The sequence below is a fragment of the Eleutherodactylus coqui genome, chromosome 1 (assembly GCF_035609145.1).
Source record: "Eleutherodactylus coqui strain aEleCoq1 chromosome 1, aEleCoq1.hap1, whole genome shotgun sequence".
In the NCBI taxonomy this organism is placed as follows: domain Eukaryota; kingdom Metazoa; phylum Chordata; class Amphibia; order Anura; family Eleutherodactylidae; genus Eleutherodactylus; species Eleutherodactylus coqui.
Window position 1 is genome coordinate 193,224,399 of NC_089837.1, and position 17,371 is coordinate 193,241,769.

General features: G+C 45.6%; 1 protein-coding gene across 1 annotated transcript in view; it reads left to right on the forward strand.

Annotated features, from left to right (window-relative positions):
- The first annotated feature begins 2,144 nt into the window (after nucleotides 1–2,144).
- The window catches only part of LOC136628913 (cytochrome P450 3A9-like), a 72,564-nt gene continuing 57,337 nt past the window's right edge, over nucleotides 2,145–17,371 (forward strand). Inside the window, exons 1-4 of the mRNA XM_066604992.1 lie at nucleotides 2,145–2,335; nucleotides 11,704–11,797; nucleotides 15,683–15,735; nucleotides 16,703–16,802. Of these exons, the coding sequence (XP_066461089.1) occupies nucleotides 2,265–2,335; nucleotides 11,704–11,797; nucleotides 15,683–15,735; nucleotides 16,703–16,802 (318 nt within the window). The 5' untranslated portion in view covers nucleotides 2,145–2,264. The remainder of the gene's footprint in view (nucleotides 2,336–11,703; nucleotides 11,798–15,682; nucleotides 15,736–16,702; nucleotides 16,803–17,371) is intronic.

Consider the following 17,371-nt stretch of genomic DNA (forward strand, 5'->3'; position numbering starts at 1 on the left):
TTTCCGCTCCCATTGAAAGCAATGGGAGAAACTCTGCGATTCTCTGCCGAGGCTGTGACAGCTGTGCCGGAGGATCCCCGGATCCCCAAAGTGATGCGTGGCTGTTTTCACATGAAAACCCCATATCGCACTTGCCCGTGTGAAGTTAGCCTTAGATAGTTGTTGACCTGTAATCATCAAATTAATAGGGTTCATATTTGTGCAAAATTTGTGTGTTTCCAAAAGCACAAATCTCTCGCAGTATTATCACCCGTGTGAAGCTGGCCTAGAGGGTACATGTATAGCACCAGCTTTTCTTCTCGTGGTTATCCAGTAAAATCGCCCGCTATCACATCTACTGCTACTGAGCATATGAGATCTACATTTGATGCTATGAAAAAGGGTTAAATGTTTCGATGCGTTCAAGATTGGTCTCAAAATGACTTTACAAGTTAGTGCTGCATCATTCAGCCACCAGTTAGAATACACAGATGGGATTGAACAGTCCTCAAAAAATAGCTAATTTTGTTCTTTGGATTGGATTTTCACCCGGTTAGGCCTCCTGTCCACAGGCGATATGTCACTGCGTTATCTGTGGCGATGACCCGGCCGTGGGTAACGCAGTAAACCCTTTCCACAGGCTAACTATAGAAAGCGCAGCCCGATGTCTACGAGCAGAGGGTCATAGCGATTCTCCACTTGTGGGATTCAAATCGCAGCATGCTGTGATTTGCTGCAGTAAGCCTATCTATCAGATAGGGTCACCGTGGAGATCTGTCAGTTCCCCTCCCTGCTCCTCCGCGGCGGAATATCGCTGGCGGTATTCCCCCTCAGCCGTGGAGAGACAGCCTTAGGGCGCATTCAGAGGACTGTATATCCGCTGGATTTTCACGCCCAGCCGATATACGGCGTCCCTCTCTGCAGGATGAGGAAGCTGGAAGAGTCGGGGGCAGTGCTCTGAGCTCCTGCCTCCTCTCCACCCCCTCTCTGCCCCTCGCCACTATTTGCAATGGGATGGGGCGGAGCTAAGTTCCCGGGCGTAGCCCCGCCCTCACTCCCTCCCATTGCAAATAGTGGCGAGGGGCGGAGAGGGGGTGGAGAGGAGGCGGGAGCTCAGTGCACTGCTCCCGACTCTTCCAGCTTCCTCCCCCTGCAGAGAGGGATGCCGTATATCGGCTGGGCGTGAAAACCCAGCCGATATACGACCGTTTGAATGCACCCTTAGAGTGACTACCCACTACAGTTTTTTTTTCACTGCGAAATTCGCAGCGTTTTTTTTTTTTTCTGCAGGGGTCTATGGGACTTGTAATGTTAAAATCGCAATCGCAGAAGATCGCAATTTACCACGAAATCGAAAAGATTTTGCGCGATCACGGTAAATTGCCATTTTGCGCGATCGCGATTTTAACATTACAAGTCCCATGGACCCCTGCAGAAAAAAAAATGCGAATTTCGCAGGGAAAAAAAAACTGTAGTGGGTAGTCACCCTCAGGCTGGATTCACATGAACGTATATCGGTTGGGTTTTCATGCCGATATATGTTGTCCTCATCTGCAGGGGGGGAGGCTGGAAGAGCCAGGAGCATGCTCTGTGAACTCCGCCCCCTCTCTGCCTCCTCTCCGCCCCTCTGCACTAGTTGCAATGGAGAGGGGCGGGGCTAAGTCTCAGAACTTAGCTCCCCCCCGCCCCACCTCCTTTCACTCCAAATAGTGCAGAGGGGCGGAGAGGAGGCAGAGAGGGGGCGGGGGCTCAGCTCCTGCTCCTGGCTCTTCCATCCCCCCCCCCCCTGCAGATGAGGACACCGTATATCGGCTCGGCATGAAAACCGAGCCGATATACCTTCGTGTGAATCCAGCCTCAGTGTGCAGAAGACCTAGACAGGACAAGCAATCCCAGATTCTCACCCAGCCATATGTAACCATTCCCCCTTATGATCCACCACAAATGCCAAGAACTAGAGGTTTGTTTTCACTCTGCTGTATAGATAGCTGGTCAGACGTAAAGCATTTGCTATTCTTTGGCCTCTGCCGTAGTTTATTTTCATGTAATATGAGTGCTGTACTCTGTTCTCAGCAGGCTATAGAAAAAAAACTTCTTGTTCACATCCATTGCAACACTAATCTATCTGGCCAGTCCGGGATCACGTGGCTGTGGGAGAGGGCAGAAGTTAGACAGGAACTAAAAGGAGTAAACTGAAGCTACTTATTGTGCTTGCCATTGCAGGGTGGACAGGTAGGAGGTAAAGGGACATTCACAGGGTAGGAAGGAAGAAGTCATAAAGGATCATGAGTTTTATACCGAGCCTCTCACCTGGTACCTGGTTCTTGCTGGCTACCTTCTTGCTGTTGTTTTTACTGTAAGTAGAAAATACATTTTGTACTTTATGATTACTATAGCTGCTAATGTTTAATTTGGGAATTGTCACACGTGTGGCATCTTTTGGCAATGCACACACCAAGACACAGTTTAATCTGCTGTTGCGGTTATCTGCTCCATAAGGGTGAATGCAGACGGCTGAGTGGGATCCTGCTGTGAGGATTCTTGCAGCATGATGCGACCCGTGCCCCTGCAGTGACCCGCAGCACACCTCCTCTGGTGTCTTCTCTCTGCTCTGCGATGTGCTGGCCGGCACACAGCCGCACGTGCACTGAGTAGAGACGGCGCGTCAGTGTTGACGTTTCTTTGATCTCTATGGCAAAAATACTCAGCATTTCTGTGTAGGTTTAACACTTGTACTCCAATTGCATAAAATAAAATAAAAATTATTCACCTTCCCTGACGCTTCTCTGGTCAGCCCCAGTCTGTATACTGGTGATGGACCAGAGAATCTCATCTCTGCATATCTGGCAGTGCAGCAGTCACTGCTGACGTATTCTCACCAAAGGCTGGGTATACAAAGATTGGCAGTGGAGCTAAGTGATGCCACAGGAGCTCCAGAGGAGATGAGTGTAGAGTTTCTTTGTTTGTTTTTTATTTTAAACTTTGAATAATTTTTTTTTTTAATTTTTTTTTTGGGCATTGTGGATTTTGCTGAACACCCATTGGGATTTTGACTTCCCCACTGGAACTCAACAAGAAAAATCACAATCCACAATCAATCTGTACCAGAAATGGGCATGCGCTGGACTTCAAAATCCGAACCGCGATGTAAACCCATTGTCCACCTGGGAGGCTGACAAATGTTTCATTAGAGGTTTTTTAATTGCAATGGGTTCCCACATTAAAAAGAGCATAATGCACCTCTACAAGCCCTGTTGGGGCGCTTACAGGCTTTAGAGACAACACACAAGGCCACGTTGGACAGGACAGTGGAGGCGGAGTCAGATACGTTCACACTGTTTAAGGCAGACAAAGGCATCATTAACCAAATGCAAACGCCATTTCTATGAATATGGTAACAAGTGCAGCCGTACTCTGGTCAGAGCTCTAAAGAACACATGAGTACGCTCTTTCATTCTCTGTATTTCTATTCTGGGGAGTCAATCTCTGCATCTACCGCAACAGATCACGGAAGCATTCAGGGACTACTTCCATTCTTCATACAACTTATCCCCACCTATGACAGAGGAGGAGAGGATCTCATGACAAACTCAGATGCAAACTTCTATACGAGCCTCTCTTATGAGCTGCCTTCCACAAACAGAAGTTAAAGCAATGGAAGCGCCCATCACTCAGGAGGAATTTAACTCTGTGACCACTGGGAGGGCTTTCCCAGGGGACATCTTAAAAGGACACATCACAGTGATGCCAAAGGAAGGGAAAGATTTAACGCTCTGTCATAGCTACCGCCCGATATCGTTTTTAAACATAGATTTGAAACTTTTTTCCAAGATACTAGCAAATAGAATATCCCTCTTCCTTCATTACATTATTCAGAGATCAGGTGGGTTTTACACTGCTACGGGAAGCACGAGACAACACTTTCAGAGCCATCAACTTAATTAGCCATGCAAAAAAACTTAGCTCTCCAACCAAGTCTTCTAATAACAGAAGCCAAAAAGGCATTTGACTGAATAAATTGGGACTTTGTTAGAATCTCTACGGTAGATAGAAATGGGCACCTTTCAGCATAAAAAAAGGCACAAGGCAGAGATGCCTGCTTTCACCACACCTTTTAATTATATGTCTGGAATAGAGATGAGCGAACGTGTTCTTAACGAACACTTACGCTCCCGGACACCGGCTTTGCCGAGGACTTCAGTGTCCGCGCGTAAAGCTTCGGGGGGCGGGGAGAGGCGCGGCGGCGCGGGCGGCAGCAGCGGGGAACAGGGGGGAGCCCTCTCTCTCTCCCTCTACCCCCCACTCCCCGCCGCACCCCCCCGCGCTGCCACGGCGACCCCCGAACTTTTTTCGCCCGAGCACGGAATTGCTCGCAAAGTTCGGTGTTCGGGCGAAAAGGGGCGGAGCCGATCACGTTCGCTCATCTCTAGTCTGGAACCCTTTCTAGGTATTATTGTATCTTGTCAACACCGGAAGCTAGGAGTTTGGCTTGGATGGCGGAACACCCCTGTCACACCCCTAGCTCCCGATTGGGTGACTTCTGTAAGGTCATTGAGGGGCCTAGCTGCAGTGTATGTACTGCATTTTGCCTGCCCTGGAGGGTTAGGTTTAGGGTTAGATTTCCTGTTAGGCTTGCATTATTAGCTGTAAATGCAGAAGCCTTTACAGCTATAAATGTAAGCCTAATAGGAAACCGCTGCTGTTGTCCCTGCACTCCCTCAGTGCTCTGTGCGGGCATTGATTTGCAGCAGCTGTGCCGGCTGTCAGCTGCGTTCCTGCCTGCAATTGCCCCAGTCACTCACTGATGGGGTGCGCTGTCTGTGTGGGTCACCCGCCGCTTCTAACTCACCCGCTGCTCCCACTGTTGCCGCGGTCTGCCTCCTGTGTCAGGACGTCACTTGCAGCATTGAAGAGGCCAGCGCTCCCAGCCTCAGCGGTGTCGTCCGGCGCCTCTGTGCGTGCCACCACTGCCAGCCTCGGCGCTATCTTCATGCCATCGCAGAAGAGCAGTGGCCGGTGTCCACTGGCGGCTCTGCCTGTGGCCGCTCCCTGCCTCGCCGCTCTCCTCCTGCCCCATCTGAATTTAGTAACGCCCCCAGCCAATCAGAAGTTGCGAGAAATACTAAATTCTTTGACAGCTTGTACCTTGTCACCACCCCTAACTTCCGGTGGTGACAAGGCACAATAATACCCCCTTTCTAGGACATGTCAGATCCAACCTCAATATATCAGGGATTCACATAGGAAACGACACACAAAGTCGCAGCATATGTAGACCACTGATTATTCTCTATATCTTCACCATGCATATTACTTCCTAATTTAGTACTGGAATTATGCCCAACTCTCCAATTTCAAAATTAATTAGCAAAAATTGGCAGCACTTAATATCTCAGTTCCCCAATCATTGGTGACAGAGCTCAAAGACTCCTTTTCCTTTCGTTGGTCTACTAGCCACATTAAATATTTAGGCATTTGCTTGATCGCAGATGTGAAGGATTTATATACAGCTAATTTCCCGAACCTATTAAACTAAATTAGATCGGACTTAAATAATTGGACAAAAGGCCTATTCTCGTGGATGGGCAGATGTTTAACTTCCAAAATGAACGTCCTCCCACGTATCCTCTGTCTTTCAGGCACTACCCATCTCTATTTCCAGGTTCTTCTTCAAACACCTAAACTCTTTAACCTCTTAATGACGTGGCCATTTTTTTTAAAGATCAATTCTCCCCCCGCCCCCTTTAAAAATAACTTCTTTATTTATCCATCTACATAGCTGTGTGAGGGCTTGTTTTTTGTGTGATGAGCTGTATTTTTCAATAGTACTATTTAATGTACCATATAAGTGGAGAAAAATGAAGAAAGACATTCCGCCATCTTTCAGTGTGTCTTGTTTCGACGGCACATGAACTGCAACAAAAATGACATAACTTTTATTCTATGGGTCATGTTAGAGATGGGGTTTCCACTAGGGGCGCCAGTGTCTGGGTGAGGCGGAAGGCTCCTCCTGGAGCTGCAGGGGCCCCCTCGCTATGGTGGTTGTTCGGGCAGTTGGCAGCGCGCCCTGTATCTTGCGCGGGCGCGCCCATCCGCCTGTTGGCCACGTGGCGCTCTGGTCAGTGCGTGCCTCCAGGGAAAGGCGAGCTTGTAATTCCCCAGGCGTCATGTGACTTCTCCCCACCTCTCTGGGCGGGGAGCTCTGTCTATATACCTGGCTGGGCCAGACACTGGTTGCCAGTGTTTGGTTCTGACTCCATATGCCTACACCCGCATTATTGACCTGACTAATTGTGTTTTGACTTCGGCTTCTATTCTGACTTTGTTTTTGGTTTGTCCTCCTGTGCTGCGCATGTGCCTTTCTGGTTTGACCTGACCTGTTTCCTGACTTCTCTCTGTTTTGCTTGTAGTTTACGTCTTGTCTGCTACACGGCATCCACCTGCCAGTCTCCCTGTCCCTCTTTCCTTGGGGTTCCTGTCCCTAGTGCAGCGCAGGGACCGTCACCCAGTTGTCAACCGGGGGCTTAGCCCAGGGGGGCAAGAAGGTAGGGACACGGAAGAGGGCTGGCGTAGGGACCCCCTGTCCACCTGTCCCTGCCAGCCTTAACAGAAACACTGGCCCATATTACTGCTTGGTACCCACTTCGACCTCCCCGCTTGAACCCTGAGATGGAGGCAGTTGCGGCGCTTGCCAACCAGGTGCAAGTCTTGACTGGTTTAGTGCAGGACCTGTCCGCTCAGCTCCAGCTTCAGGAGCAGTCCGCTACCAGCGCTTCGAGCGCAACTGCTGCAGTCCCCAGGTCGGGGGTCGAGTCTAAGGTCTCTCTGCCTGACATTTTTTCGGGTGACCATAGGACATTTTTCTCATTTCGGGAAGCATGCAGATTATATTTTGAATTACGTCCCCACTCGTCTGGTTCAGAATACCAGAGGGTGGACATAATAATTTATTGTTTTGAGGGGCGTCCCTCAAAACTGGGCATTCTCGCTACCTTCTGACTCACGGCCCAGCCAAATAGTAGTTGCCTTTTTTACTGCCCTTGGGCAGATTTATGACGAGTCGGATAGGGCAGGGTACACTGTGAGTAAGCTATTGAGTCTTCACCAGGGAAGTCGTTCCGCGGAAGAATTCTGCTCCCAGTTTCGGCAGTTTTGTGTTGAGTCAAGATGGAATGACTGTGCTCTGAAAGATTTATTTCTCTTTTTATTTTTTTTTTATATATTGAGTTTTTATTTGGCATTACAAGCAAAGTACAAGCATTTGTATAGTATACAATGTAGGCAATGAATTAACATTTCTTTAGTGTACTTCCAGTATACATATATCAATGTAGGTTGTACAGATCCCGTTTTTCAATAAATGTTAAAGATTTATTTCTAAAGGGGTTGTTTAAATCCATAAAAGATCTGTTGTCGCACCCGGAACCCGAGCAGGCTATGACTATCGCGGTAAAGGCCGACCGTCGTCTTAGGGCCCGACGCAAGACTCGGACCGAACCACCAGTGAACCGGTCCGAGAATCCGTTCATGACCTCAGCTACCGATGAAGTGGGTTCCATGCCCCCAAAGGAACGCAAGGAATTCCAGCTCAGGAACCGATTATGCCTTTATTGCAGAGGTCCAGGTCATCGGGTCGCCAACTGCCTCAAGAAATGGCTGCCAGAAAACTTCCGCTCCTAAGTGATGTCCGGAGGAATCGCCTAGGAGCTCAGATATTTCCAGAATGTTCTAAATTGTTTTTGGCGTTTTCTATTTCGTATAATGCTCACCACCTCAGCATTCGGGCCTTCATTGATTCAGGGGTTGCCGCAAACTTCATTAATTTTGAATTTGTCAAGTCTGTCTGCATGTCTATTGCCATTGAGACCTCCGATCCGGGTCTTGGGTATTGATTCCACTACGTTGTCAGCGGAGTTAATCAGTAGGAGAACTCCTGAACTAGTCTTTTCTGTAGGGGCGTTACATTCTGAGATAGGTTCTCCATTACCAGAAAAGAACACTTTTGTTGAAATTTAGTCCTTGGGTTACCCTAGCTCCGGCTTCACAATCCCCAGATCAATTGGTTCACCTCTGAATTGGTGCAATGGGGGCAGGGTTGCAGTGAGCATTTGGTCTCAGTCCAGGTGCATTCTACTGAGTGTGAGGTCAAGGGCTAACCTCCGTATAGTGTGGATTTTTCTGACGTGATTTCGAAGCAACTTTCTGAGATGTTACCTCCGCACCGCGAATGGGATTGCAAAATCGATCTTACTCCCGGGAGCAAGATCCCCAAGGGGAATATATAATATTACAGTCCCTGAACGCAAGGTGATAAAGGAGTATATTACGGAGAGTCTCGCCGAGGGACGCATACATCCTTCCGAATCACCCGCAGGGTTATTTTTCGTTGAAGGATGGTGGCCTTCGGCCGTCAAGAATCAGTACTCTTTACCTTTGATTCCTGACCTCCTTAACCAGGTTATAGGAGTCTGTGGGTTCTCCAAGCTCGACCTTCGGGGAGCCTATAACCTCATTCGTATCAGAGAGGAGATGAATGGAAAACTGCATTTAATACTCCTTTGGGGCATTTTGAATGTTTAGTCATGCCATTGTGGTTATGTAATGTTTTTCAAGGTTTTAAGAACACAATTTTCCATGACATTTTGGGCATGTTCATGGGTAGTGTATTTGGATGACATTCTGATATTCTCTTCTTTTAGCCAAGTTAAGCATTTACAGACAGTTCATTCCCGCCTTCGAGCCCATCACTTATATGCTAAGTTTGAGAAATGCCTTTTTGGGGTACAGGAGATTGCATTTCTGGGATATGTCATTTCTCAATAAGCCATCCGGATGAACTCTGACACGGTCAAGGCTATCACCGAATGGGTGCAACCCGCCAACTTAAAGGCGTTGCAATGCTTCTTGGGGTTCGCAGACTTTTATCAGAAATTCATTAAGAATTTTTCGGGGGTGGCCAAACCCTTGACTGACCTCACCAAAAAGAGGGCAAGGGTTGACTTCTGGTTGCAGGAGGCGGTCAAGGCCTTCACGTTTCCCAAGAGGGCTTTTTCCACACCACTGGTTTTGGCTCAGCCGGATTCAGATTGCCCGTTCATCATATAAGTGGATGCCTGTGAGCATGGTGTGGGGGCAGTCCTCTCGCAGGAATCTCCCAGCCCACCTGGTCTCCAGCCCTGTGCATTCTTTTCCAGGAAGTTTAACCAGGCGGAACGCAACTACGATATTGGCAACAGGGAATTATTGGCCATAAAATGGGCATTTGATGAATGTAGACATTTCTTAGAGGGCGCTCGTCATACAATTACGGGCCTCACAGACCATAAGAACTTGGTTTATCTGGAGTCAGGCTAGGTGGGCAATGTTCAGTTTTGTAGTCACATATGTGCCTGGGTCCAAAAATGTCAAAGCTAATGCTTTGACCCGCAGCTTCAGGGTAACTGAGGTAGAGGAGCCTCAGCCGGAGGGTATTTTGGGCCTGGGCGTGGTGGTAGCTGCCCTTACGTCTGACACTGCTGCTCAACTCCGGGCGGCTCAGCAGTCTGATCCCGAAGGTCTTCCTGAGGGGGAAGTTATTTGTTCCCAGGGCCTTGCGGCTTCTCATACTGGAGGATGTTCGTTTGTTGGTCTTAGCAGGTCATCCGTGGGCCCAAGGCACCCTAGAGCTGTGTGGTCATCTGTATTGCTGGTCATAAATGTCTTGGGACATAGGGCAGGACTTGACAAATTCCCTTATTTGTGTCTGAGGAAGAGTGTACGGAAACGGCCTGAAGGTCCGCTTCTTCCTCTTCCCGTCCTGGAGAGACCATGGACCCATTGTCGATTGATTTTATTACCGACTTGCCCAAGTCCCAGGGGTGCTCGGTTATCTGGGTGGTCGTAGACAGATCTTCCAAGATGGTGCATTTTACTGCCCTTAAGAAGAGTCCGTCAGCTCCTGAGCTAGCTACCATATTTATCAAGGAGATTGTCCGCCTGCATGGGGTTCCCAAGGATGTTTCCAACTGGGGAGCCCAATTTGCTGCCCAGTTTTGGAAGGCTTTTTGTTTGAGAATCGGTATCGTGTTTTCCTCTGCCTTCCACCCGAAGTCTAATGGGCAGACAGAACGTATGAACCAGGAACTGGTTCAGTACCTCAGAATGTACGTGAGTGATAGTCAGAGTCTCTGGGTCAATTATTTAGCGTTGGCTGAATTTGCCATCAATAACCATACACATTCGGCATCTGGCGTGTCTCCCTTCTGTAATTTTGGTTTTAATCCCAGTTTGTGTCCTTCTCCTCCTCTAACAATCCTTCTGCAGACACATGTCCTGGACCTGTGGGAGAAGGTGCGGGGCAACTTGGAGAAGTCCAGGGGTGCTGTATTAAGGAGGAGCAGAAGTACCCGTGCCATTTCAGAACACTTTTCTGTGGGCCAGTTAGTATACTTGTCTTCCAAAAATTTGAAATCAAAAGTCTTTGAAACTGGCTCCATGATTTGTGAGCCCTTTTCCAGTCACCAGAGTGGGTAATCCTCTAGCATATAAGCTGGCCCTGCCAGACACCTGGAGAATCCATAGGGCTTTCCACAAGTTGCTCCTAAAGAGGTACATCCCTCCAGTGGTAAACTTGTATAGTTTTTTTTAAATGTACTATTTTTTTATTTTTTTTTTAAAGACATTTAATTTTTTCTAAATTATTTTCTGACGTCATACAGGAAATGACAACACCAGAGCACCCTAGGAAAGGTCTCGGGGGTTTAACTAGGATGATTTCGAATTACCTCCAGCTGGATCTAGAAGCCAGACACAGTAACCCTGTGGATGCTGGAATAAAGTGAAGCAGACCCATGAGGCAGGACGATGCCTGCGTCTGCCAGGCCTGACAATAAAATTCCCATAAGTATTAAAAATCGCATCACAGTAGGATGAAAGTGATATTGAAGACCTTTGCAAGATTGGAGGTATCTCCGGCACCTTCCCCCTCCTTTTTTCTGTCCTGGCTAATTTGGGTTTTCCCCCAGGAATGGAGAAAGGGATATCTCAATATTGACAAGACAATCACAAAGACAAAGCACACAATTTCCTCCAAAAGGGATCATGGATGTCCATGGAACGTTATCACATATCTCCGACCCAATACCGCTGTCTCCATGGCAGATCATTCAATTCCGTCACTTTCTCATTTCACTACCCTCCCCACAATGCCTCTTGAACAACTATACAATGCACAAGGCCCAGTTAAAACACCCTCTCACATACTTATTTCTGCTTGGAAAATTTTCTCCGTGTGTGAATGAGATTTGTTCAAATCTCATCCACTTTACTGCTGATTTACCCAGCAATGCTACTACATGTGAACCTACACACAAGCACAGGGTTTCACCACAGCGACCCCACTTTGCCTTTGGGATTACCAAGAACTTCACCGCTCCTTCATTTTTCCCCTGTGAGAAAAAAGGTGTAACGATGTTGAAGGCCGTGTGCACATAGGCTATATGACAACATCTTTGCTCTAGAAGGTCGTCCGCACACACTGCTGCTCTAGGCTCAGATGTTGTACACAGCCATAATATGAGCTTGAGTCCTGAGGAAAATACCTAAAAAGAAAATAAGTAGAAAGTAATAAAGGAAACAAAAAAGTTACATGGAACGTGTTTCTATAGAAATGCAATGGCTGGCAATTTTCTTGCATGTCATGAAAATGTATTTATACAGTAAATGCCAATGTTTTGTTTTTCTTAGTTATGGAATATTTCCTTATGGCCTATTCAAGAAGTTGGGAATTCCTGGACCAAGTCCACTACCATTTATTGGTACATTTCTGGGGTACAGAAAAGTAAGTAGATATTATTGTAGACCATAGAAAATGCTGTTTGGTTTTGTTAAAATGGAGCAGTTTTAATACTAAGATATGGGAGGAGTAAAAGTCCATGTGTGACATCTTAACTGGTCTGGCATCCTGTATTTTTTCATCCCGTTTTCAATGGTAAGGGAGTGTCACACGAACAGATTCTAACTGCAGAATGTGTGATCACCGACTGTGCAGACTTTCTGCAGCAAAATGCAGGCATTAAAAGGAATGTAGTTTTGATTTTTCCTTCACACTCATGGAATCAAACTGCATATTCGGCAAGCAGAATCAAAATCGCAGCATGCCCTATGATGCCACGCACTCCACTCGGACAGACTCCATTGAATTAACCCATGTCGTTGCTAAGCAATGGCGCCGGAAATACAAACAAAAAAGAAAAAAAAACTGTACTGTGCATGACTGACGGCAAGCTGCTGCGGTCATGCACAATATAGTTTATGTTCAAAAAGAATTTATTTTTCATGTAAATTTTACAATATACTTTAAAATGTATAGAACTGTATATTACAACAAAAATCTTCTTACACCATCATAGTTATAATTTGATTTGATGTCTTCCTCTGTTATAACAGTTACTTCACTTTCCTATCTATATGTAAAATAAACATTTCAACAGTATTCTGTTTCCTGCTCTGAGCTCCCACCCAGTGGGCCCATCCTTTTTGGTTTCCCAATGAGCGCTACAGGCACCTACTATCCTATCTAACCAAACTTTAAGTCTTGGAGATATATGAAAGACTATGTTATAAGTTTAATGAAGCAAACTGAAGAAAGTGATAGAAAAGAAAGATAGGGGGGAGGGGAATAAATAAAAGAGTCAAAGGGAAAAATAAGGAGTGGTACCCTGGTATCCCAAACTGTACACATATAAGGAGATTGAGTTACTATGTAGGACCCCACATTTTATCTTCCGCTAGACCATACTGCTCTTCAGCCACTCTGTGACAGAGGGGGAGTTCCGAAATGTCACTCAAGTAGCCCAAATAGCATAAAATTTTGAGTGCTCTGCTTCTAAGTCACTACACCTGAGTTTCTCCTTGTAATTCAGAGAATCCATTGCTTCCAGCCACACTTTTCTTGGAATCATGACACTCTGCCTCCAGTACCTAGGGATAATCTGTCGTATAGCCATAATGAAGTGCCGAAGTAGGCTTTGTGTTAGGGTTGCTTCTGGGATCTGTTGTACTACATAGGTTTGCACAGCCTCACAGGTAGCGCTGATTGAGCTGACTGGGTGTGGATTTTCCCAGTCAGCCAATCCCAAGGTCTGTGCTCATATATACACCAGCCTCTTTGCTGGAGGCTGCTTGTCTGTCTTCTGTCTGCCCTGGTGTGAGCAGAGTCATGAACCTGCATCTCTGGGGGGGAGGGAGGGGGGGGGTGAGTTGGTTTCCTTATTTCCTTGTGTCTGCATTCTTGCTTGTTGCTCTGTCTTGGTGTGAACTGTCCTGTGCTGCTTGGATTATTTACCATCTAGGGCTATTTAGGACCTTAGGTTCCAGTGCAGGGCTGTCCATATCAGAGCGATCACCCTGCTTGCAAGCAGGTATCCTGGGTTAGTTGTCTTGTTAGAGTAGGGACTACAAGACAACGAGGACCCTACTAACTCCTAATACTTATTATAGCAATTTCATCTGTTTATTCATACAGGTATGTTGGTGAGTGTTTGAGTGTTTGTCAGTCAGTGTGTTATGCCTGACCGTGAGCTATGTTTCCGAGTCCAGTTCGCAGTTCTGCAATCCACGTATCAGTAAGACTCTGCTGAGTGTTCATGTCCCAGTTTGACGTTACAGAATATACATGTACACAGATAAGGAGATATTGTTCATGTCCCTGGTTTCCCCTTTTTCATGTTCATGCATGCCTCTTGTTTCATGCCCATGTTTGCCATTGTTTTTACACCTCGCTTAAGTTGACATTGACGTGGTGGAGTGAGGATGCACAAACGGCCCTGTACAACCTTGACATATCCTGCCACACAGGGGCTATGAGAGGACAGTCCCACCGTATATATAACATGAAAAACGTGTCGAACAAACCTCTCCAGCATTGTTCAGAGACTGAGTGGTGGCTCCTATGCAGTCTGACAAGAGTTCTGTGCCACTGCAAAATTATTTTTAAACTAAGCCCCTGTAGTCCTGTAGTGATATGTTCATTTTATGTGAAAGAGCATAGGATTTCACCCAGAGCTCCCTGGAAACCAGTCTTCCCAAGGCCTCCTCCCACTTCCTAGTCAAATTCGGGACTGACCTCTCAATCTGATCCTCCATCAGCAGGCCATATACTACTGAGATCACATGCGTAGGTGCCTCCTTAGCCATGCATAAATGCTCAAACAGGCTGAGGTCTGCTACCAGGCCTGAGAGCGGAGCCAGTGCAGTGATGTAGCTGTGCAGTTGGAAGTCTAGCATCAAAGACCCTCTTGGCAAAACGTGTTTTCCCTTTAAATCCATAAGAGTTCTCATAACTCGGGGCCCCATAACATCACACACAAGGGAACTCTCTCCCTGTCATAAATAAAATAGAGCTGTGTGTTCCCGTGGGCGGTATTTTGAAAGTTTCCCACCAGAGAAGTGGCCTTGGCTGTGAAACGACCGCACCTCTTCTGTTGTATTTATGCCAATGTCCTGGAATATAAAGTGCTAAGTTCCAGAATGCAATAAGTGTATGTTTCTTACCTTGTATTGGACTATTGACCCTTAAATAGAAGACTAAAACCTATGCTTTGTAGTGCCGGTAACTAGAATGTAAGATAAGAAGTTAACAGACAAATTAAATAAGGCTAAGCTATGTTAACAGAGAAGACACACAACAATAGCAGAAATATTGTCTAATGCAACAGCAGTAGCCTGACTTAAGGCTCATCTCAGACATAGAAATTGCTAAAGAGCTTTGAGACTATTTGGTAGATGTCAATAAGCCTTATGATCAATTGGCTTTGTCACCTATGTAACACTAATCTTTGTACCACGTAACTCCTGAAGACGTCCTTGTCTTTCTGTATAAGAGTTGGTAATGTTGATGATAAAGTAGAATTCATTGAGTTCTCATGGAGAAGTGTCTTGACATGACATGGAGTGATTTCATGCTATTGATAGATAATTGCTAGCAAATCTTCTCATCACGGCCTTCCAGATCTACCAATTTGGCACCTGGCAACGAGGTCATTAAATCGGTACCGATGTGGTCTGATAACACCAGGCATGTAGTAGTGTCTGTAAGAAGGGTGGGGTACCTATCCTTTTCCAATCCAATCCCCAGGGTATCCAAAATGCTCCCTTAATCTGGAAGGGATTTAAGGCCTGCTCTACCTGCACCCACAGCTTAGACGCGGAATGTTGGTTGAGATCTGATGCAATTACCCACGGTGGCCCTGTGATAGAGCTCCAGATGAGGTAATCCCGCGCCCGTCTTGTTAGGGTTTTATAGCTGATGCTCTGTGTGGAGTTAGGCCAAACAAAATTAGTCATCAATTTCATAAGCTTTGAAAAATAATAGTTGGGTATGTTCCAAGGGACTGTCTGGAAAATTTAAAGCATTTTTGGCAAAATCTCAATTTTTAATACATTTTTACAATATCGTTTAATCAGGTATGCAGGGTCATCGGCCGGGCTCAGTCGGATCTGCTGTGCGCCTCCTGCATATGGAATCCAACCCATTTGTGTGAAGCTTGCCTAAAAAGTTCTAGAATTACTTACTAGAATATTTCTCTTTAGAAACAGCACAGATAAATCAGAAAGAAAAATTAGTTACTGCTTTTTGGTGTTGGCGTGTTACAATTACGAGCCATCCACTGTCTGTGTAAATAAAGCCTGACAGAAGTAAATGGTTGATTCTGTTTTTTTTCAGGGTGTGCACAAATTTGATATGGAATGCTTTAAGAAATATGGAAAACTGTGGGGGTAAGTTTAAATATCCAAAGTAGATGTTTTCAGGTGTTACTTTGTAGCTGGAAATATTAGGAACCTTTCACATGGGATAGACTATTCCGCACCAGTGTTGCAACATATGCCCTTCTGCAAAATTTTCATCACCAAAATCCACACTGCTAATGTGCGGATTTTGATGTGGATTTCAAAATAGCAGAATTCTGCAGCCAATTCTTCATCAAAATCCAGTTGGCCATGCAGATTTTGGTGCAGAATTCCATGGCGGCATATTCCGCAATGCAGTTGTAGAATATGCTGCCTTGAGTGAAAGTTCTCTAAAGGGCTCATATGTGCAGCCATATTAACCTCCACGTTGTGCTAACCCAGAATACAATACCCATAACAGCCTATGTGAGCCTGCTGTACCCCTTTATGCCTCTGTGTTAATGCTGTATTAATAAGGCATTGCTTTTAAAGAAATATCTCCGTTAAGAGGCAGAATGGAGCGCCTATGGCTCCGTGCCACACAACTTGTATGGACTCGGTGTCTCACTGTACAGGCTCCCTACATACTGCTTTGCAGTTTATTTGAGGCGTAATTCTACAAACGCTGTTTTGAAAAGCATATAATTGCATCCATACAATGCATATTTGGTATGTTTTTTTTTTTGCATGCATTTTACACCAACACAAGGATGAGTTCCAAAAAGAAAAGAGAAGTAAAACACTCCTTTACACAGCTGTATCACAAATATACATGCTAACCGTTTGTTTATCTTGTGCCTTTAGAATATGTTCACAATTAGTAGATTTGTCCTCTGCCAAGACGAAAAAAAACCCAAAATTTAAAAAATGAAAAATGTCGTCTTGAAGTGGTTGTACAAAATGTTACAGGACAAAGATAAATTGAGCAAGTTCCTGTTTTAAACTACCATTTAGCGTATTGGTCCTGTGTCAAGGTGTGATTCCTAATTTTTACCTACTTGTTACTACTTTGCAGACTGTACGATGGTAGACAACCAGTACTTGCAATTCTAGATCCACTTATTATTAAAACTATTTTGGTGAAGGAGTGCCACACTAATTTTACGAACAGACGGGTAAGTTTACAGCAGAGATAATGATTGAAATTACTATTTTTACTACATGATACTCTGGACTCTCTGCTTGAATTTTTCTGTGCAGACAATATTCAACAAAAGTGCCCTGCCCTCTGTTAAAATGCAAGATCTGGATATGTTATTGTAGTTTGTGAGCCTTGTTCTTTACAAAAAACAATTCTATAGCATCAGAAATAAAACCTATTCAAAAATCACAAGAGACCATACTTAGTGATATACTGATACAGAGATAGAAGGGCAGATATAAACATCTTATCAGCAGTATGCAGAACAGGCAAATGCTACCGTACATGATTGCAAAAGTACAAAAAACAGATGAACAACCACTTGCATGCCTGCCTTTCATACATGGGAAGGGGGGAGGGGCGTAGTGTTATACTTGCACATACATGAGGCTTCTATACAGAGCCAGTCATACAGATACATGCAGTGCAGCATTATTGGAACATACAGGCTGCCCAGCACCATATAGATGAGTGACGCAAAGTTTTCGCCGCAACAACGTCGAAAACTGCAACAAATTGCATGTGTTTTTCCAGGCGTGGTTT